Source organism: Saccostrea cucullata, unplaced genomic scaffold (assembly GCF_032062105.1).
Source record: "Saccostrea cucullata isolate Sc308-1 unplaced genomic scaffold, CSIRO_AGI_Scuc_v1 ctg16305, whole genome shotgun sequence".
Taxonomy (NCBI): Eukaryota; Metazoa; Mollusca; class Bivalvia; order Ostreida; family Ostreidae; genus Saccostrea; species Saccostrea cuccullata.
In genome coordinates, this window is record NW_026941295.1 from 2,303 (window position 1) to 8,803 (window position 6,501).

General features: G+C 37.5%; 1 protein-coding gene across 1 annotated transcript; it reads right to left on the reverse strand.

Annotated features, from left to right (window-relative positions):
- Positions 1-1,221: 1,221 nt before the first annotated feature.
- Positions 1,222-4,469, reverse strand: LOC134257581 (uncharacterized). Its single transcript, XM_062740179.1, has 2 exons — positions 4,343-4,469; positions 1,222-4,006 (listed from the first exon to the last, which is right to left on the reverse strand). The coding sequence occupies exons 1-2, from the start codon at positions 4,366-4,368 to the stop codon at positions 1,927-1,929; spliced, it is 2,106 nt and encodes a 701-aa protein (XP_062596163.1). The 5' UTR covers positions 4,369-4,469; the 3' UTR covers positions 1,222-1,926.
- Positions 4,470-6,501: the final 2,032 nt, after the last annotated feature.

Here is a 6,501-nt window from a genome sequence, read left to right on the forward strand (position 1 = left end):
ATGTCATACTTTATGTGTGTGTAAAACTTTCATGTCCGAGCGATATCTCAAGAAGCTTTTAAGCTTTAGCAATGAAATTTTATAACATTACTCCCTATGGCCCCGTCTGCTCTTTTAAATTTCAGCCAATCAGACAAACAAGAGTTTTTCAAGCATGCAGTAAATTCATTTATTACATTTCAGAATGTGCAAAGAAAGTACAACAGAATATAAGGCAAATCTAAATGCATGTAACATTTTTAGCTCACCTGAGCCGAAGGCTCAAGTGAGCTTTTCTGATCACATTTTGTCCGGCGTCCGTCTGTCTGTCTGTAAACTTTTCACATTTTCGACTTCTTCTCAAGAACCGCTGGGCCAATTTCAACCAAACTTGCCACAAAGTATCCTTGGGTAAAGGGGATTCAAGTTTCTTCAAATGAAGGGCCACGCCCTTATTCAAGGGGAGATAATTGGGAATAAATGAAAATTTAGTGGTATATTTTAAAAATCTTCTTCTCAAGAACCACTGTGCCAGGAAAGATGAAACTTATGGGGAAACATCCTCAGGTAGTGTAGATTCAAGTTTGTTCAAATCATGACCCCAGGGGGTAGGGCGGGGCCAAAATGGCCGACCAAAGTTTTACATAGAAATATATAGCAAAATTCTTTAAAAATCTTCTTCTCAAGAATGACAAAGCCATAATTCATCATATTTATATGGAAGCATGCTCAGGTAGTGTAGATTCAAGTTTGTTCAAATCATGACCCCCGGGGGTAGGGCGGGGCCAAAATGGCCGACCAAAGTTTTACATAGAAATATATAGGAAAATTCTTTAAAAATCTTCTTCTCAAGAATGACAAAGCCATAATTCATCATATATATATGGAAGCATGCTCAGGTAGTGTAGATTCAAGTTTGTTCAAATTATGACCTCCGGGGGTAGGGCGGGGCCAAAATGGCCGACCAAAGTTTTACATAGAAATATATAGCAAAATTCTTAAAAATCTTTTTCTCAAGAATGACAAAGCCATTATTCATCATATTTATATGGAAGCATGCTCAGGTAGTGTAGATTCAAGTTTGTTTAAATCATGACCCCCGGGGGTAGGGCAGGGCCAAAATGGCCGACCAAGGTTTTACCTAGAAATATATAGGAAAATTCTTTTAAAATCTTCTTCTCAAGAATGACAAAGCCATAATTCATCATATTTATATGGAAGCATGCTCAGGTAGTGTAGATTCAAGTTTGTTCAAATCATGACCCCGGGGGTAGGGCGGGGCCAAAATGGCCGACCAATGTTTTACATAGAAATATATAGGAAAATTCCTTAAAAATCTTCTTCTCAAGAATGACATAGCCATAATTCATCATATTTATATGGAAGCATGCTCAGGTAGTTTAGATTCAAGTTTGTTCAAATCATGACCCCCGGGGGTAGGGCGGGGCCAAAATGACCGACCAAGCTTTTACATAGAGATATATATAGGAAAATTCTTTAAAAATCTTCTTCTCAAGAATGACAAAGCCATTATTCATCATATTTATATGGAAGCAAGTTCAGGTAGTGTAGATTCAATTTTGTTCAAATCATGACCCCCGGGGGTAGGGGGGGCCCAAAATGGCCGACCAAAGTTTTACATAGAAATATATAGGAAAATTCTTTAAAAATCTTCTTCTCAATCATTTTCTAAAAAATAGCAAATCCATGATTGGTCATGGGACTACTTTTGGATTTAAACTTTACAATAAAAAGCCATTTTATACTAGTCCTACCCTTGGTGCTCAGGTGAGCGATGTGGCCCATGGGCCTCTTGTATTTTAATAGACTAGTTATTAGCTTTGTAATACATGTAATAAAACAGACAGAAAAGAAAATATGAAATCAGAAGAGGATATGTAAATGATAATCTCTATCAGGTGAACTCCTTCAAATATCATCTGACATTTAATTAATTAAGGGAATCCATTGACAAACTCTCTGTATTCTCATTTCTGTAGCTGTTTGTATGTGGTTGAATGGTTCTTGTCTGAGAGATTGTTGGTATGAGTATAGAGCAGCCTGGAGGTTCCCTGTCACCTGTTGACAGATCCCAAGAATCTGCCACGATATGTCTCTGTATTTTAATTCTATAAGCCGTATATACGAGCTGTGTCTTTGACGTAAAGGTATATACTGTCCCTGATCATAGTGAACTAGGGTCTGTAGATCATCTAGAGCTGTTTGTGCTCGCATTGTGTCTACATGTCTGTAGCATAAAATCTCAAGCATGTATAACAGGATAAAGGGTGGTACAAATAATAAAGACCAGTGGTTCTGTAGAGCAGACTGTTGTTCTGGTATCAGTTCACTGATGTAATGGAATCTACTGTCAAGTGTGATATCCCATGCTACAGCCTGTCTCATCTTTGTAGACCAGGACTGTCCCCCTACAGCCTCAGTATACATCTCTCTATCTACACTACCCGTATACATCACATATGGCTGTAATAGCTTGACCTTGATCATCTGTATAATAGATAAAGCTTCCGTGTATCTAAGTGTCTTGTAATAATACATGGCTAAGAACATCATGTCAGTAATAAAACCAAACTGGGCTGTTAATTTCAGCATGTGACAGGAGATTTTGTCAGCTCTATAACTCAGTTTGTTGTCAGGTGTGTAAGTTTCCATGTGTAATATAAAAGCAGTGTACTGAAGGATCCTAGCAGTCATGTTCTGTAGCATAATGACTTGATACTGTGTCAGGAGGGGTGAACTTTTCATCTGTTCTATTGTTTGTAAATACCTAATGCAGCTTTGTATGTTAAATTTGCCTGGTATTACGCAAGGATATGTTATTTCAACAAATAGATTTCTATCAACCCCATCCTCAGAAATCAGAGTATGATCATCTGTACAGATGGAGTTTCTGGGGTTATAGAGGACATCTATAATACAAGATCTAATGGAGGGACTATGTAGCAGGAATGCTAAACCCTTTTCATACAACTCTGACAGTCTTCTATATAATTGATGTTGTTTGATGCCATGAATTTTACTCAGAAACATGTTGTTGCCTGGAATGAAAAAGTTAGGACAGACCCCCTCATACACCCATTTGAGGATGAGTTTAAAACAGACCCAGAAACCCTCCAGGAGATTTTGTGGACACCAATGAGGTATTGTATTTTGTTGAATCACCCAGAAAACTGCCGTCTTCATGTGATAGGAACACAGTAATTTATCATCATCACCTACTCCATTGTTAATTATTTCTGATAAGAACAATTTAAGAAAGCCGTAAGTTAAGAACTGACAGTGATTCATTACAGAGACAAGTTTTTGTTCTGCTTGGGAGAAAGAAATTCTCCATTCATGATCTTCATAATTTCCTAGCTTATGTCCAATTGCTACAAAGTGGCATCCATTTTTTACTATATCATCAACAACATGAAGCTGGGGCCATGAGTGACATCTGTCTATCCATGAGGAGGCAGAGGGAGGCCAAAAGTCACTAACAAAACAGTGGGCATGATCATATTCCACTGTTATAAATGTTCCACTGACACAGGGTCCATGTGGAGTAAGGTTATGAGGTGACAATGACTCAGATAAAGTGATCTGTCTGTATTTAGAACTAGATATATAATATCTGTTATTCATTCTAACACACACTCTATGGATGAATCTGTTCGTTCTTGGTGACAGTAAATATAACAAAGTAAATCCTGGTGGACTATCAGAACAGTCACAGAGGATTAGTGTTAGTCTGTGTGTGTTGTTATACTGAGACTGAGATAATTCCCAGATCACACGGACATTATTTGGCCAGTACATAAAGTCTACATCTGATCCTTCCAGTCTTAATCCTTCTCCATAACTTCCACTCACCATCGTACTGTCCTCATCACTTGTTGTCACTTGATTTTTCACCATCTCCCAGATGTCCACCACATCTCTCCTCATGGCCACCAGTTGTGAGGTCCCCACTTTACGACACAGTCCCACAAACGCCGACTCTGATATGTGTTGTATGCCTTCAGTTCTGAGAATGATTAAAGTTGAATTTATATTCTTGTATAATGAATGTTTCACTTTTGAAAATTCATAATATAATTATCGTTATTGATAATTTTTACATTCAAAAATCATAAAATAAAAAATACTTCTTCAACTGTATCAATTAATTTTCAACTCAACTAAATCATTCTTTTTTTTTAAATAGTGAAATTTATAACTAAAAGTGTCTAGGATATATATTATATGTTTTAAATTTAGTGGTGTAAAAAGTTAAAACCAATTTTACTGTCAACAAATTACACTGATTCAGATGAATTAGGAATTGTTTTTAGAGTTATAAATTCTTGTCATGAAAACTTACATTTGTGAGCTTCTAATGGAGTCCATTTTCAGTGGCGTATATTCCTTTCTGTGAATGTGTAAGCTAGTGTGAAGTCACAGATTTTACCTCAAGGAGCTTCCTCTGGATAGGTATTGGGGGGTCAAGCTCAGACATCTACGATTCTAATTTGACAAATGAATACAATATTGGACATATCTCACTTATAACTCTGCATAGGAAATATGGAAATTTCGTACTGAATCAAATTCTGTCAAAATGTTAAATTTCCTACTTACCCAATATAACTCCAGTTATCAATTTCGTTTCCTGCATGTATTATGGACTCCTGTTGCTTTTACAGACTTGAGATTAATAACACTTGAACTTTGGCATTTTTATACATCATTTTACATTTTTCTTAAAATAGTTCCTGCTATGGAATTAGTTTTGTCCTTAAGCAAAAGTGTAGAATAATAGGATAGGTATCAAATTGTGGATTGCTAAGAATAATTTTTATGTCCCGTCATGAATATGACCAGGGCAGATAGTGTTTGTTATGTCCATCTTCTGTCCTTCCGTCACACTTTGCAGTTAGCTCAGCTCAAAGCTGAGATTCAAAGAAAGTATTTAAATATTTTCATCAAACTTCATATGCTGTTACATGTACATATTGATGAGAGTCACTCAGGTGACCTATTGCTATCCATTTTCGTCGGTTGACGTGCATCACAACTTGATGTTTTGGCCCCGGGATCAGGGGTTTTGATTTTAGGTTGGGGCTCTATTGATTATATAGGGAAAATGCATTAATTCTTTGAAAATCTCTGCTCCTAGGTATTAAATAAACCAATGGAGTATATAGTTATGATGAGCAAGAGAATGCCTCTACCAAAATTATAGATTTGATGGCCCTAGGGTCATCCTCAGGAGTTCTGGTGTTAGGGTGGGGCTTTTTTGCTTATATAGTGAAAATGCATTATTTCTTTGAAAATCTTCTTTTCTGCTCCTGGATATTAACTTTGTGCATAGTTATGATGAGCAAGAGTGCCTCTACCAAAATTATGAATTTTATGGTCTGAGGTTCAGGGGTTCTGGTGTTAGGGTGGGGCTCTATTGATTATATGGAGAAATGGAAATATAAGGACTCACTTTAGTTAGTAGAGTATGCCAGGGACATCAACGATATCGGAAAGATGGGATAATTTCTGAATAGCGGGCTTCGCCAATTTTGAGTTTTTATCGTGAATCAATTTCTTTTGATGATGAGTTCATGTAATAGGAATGTGTTTCAAGAGGCTGGCTAAAAATTGTTAAAACTACTGCCAATTATCAAATGGAGTATTACTAAGATTTTATCTGAAAGGATCTATACTTTTTAGCTCACCTGAGCCGAAGGCTCAAGTGAGCTTTTCTGATCAAAGTTTGTCCGTCGTCTGTCGTTGTCGTTGGCGTTGTTGGCGTTGGCGTTGTCGTTGTCGTAAACTTTTCACATTTTCATCTTCTTCTCAAGAACCACTGGGCCAATTTCAACCAAACTTGGCACAAAGTATCCTTGGGTGAAGGGGATTCAAGATTGTACAAATGAAGGGCCACGCTAAGAGTGCAACGATAAACCGTTTGTCGGTATACCGCGGTTTATTTTTCCACGGTTCGGTTCACGATACGTGAAACTGATACCACGGTTCGGTTCAATCGGTCCGTAATTATCCGAATCGTCCGTTTTGGTTCGTCATTTACAATTTCAAAATGGCTTCCCAACGAAACATGAGGTCAATGAAACTGCAGAAACGACAAATAAACTTGTTCCAGTCTCATATTCAACGGACCGAAGGATGTTATCACTTTCCTAGTGTAAGCGTAATGAGCATTTGATAAAACTTTTGAGTTTTAAGCATATGATGACAAACGTCTGACTTTTTAACCCAGTATGTCATGTATCGCGATACGTATCGAACCGTGAACTGAATACCGTGATACGTATCGTATCGTGGGGTAGGCTTTTCTGTTGCACCCCTAGGCCACGCCCTCTTCCAAGGGGAGATAATTATGATTTAGTGAAAAATTAATAGCATTTAATCAAGAACCACTGGGCCAGGAAAGATGAAACTCAGTGTAGATTCAAATTTGTTCAAATCATGACCCCCGGGGCTAGGGTGGGGCCAAAATGGCCGACCCAAGTTTTACATAGGAATATATAG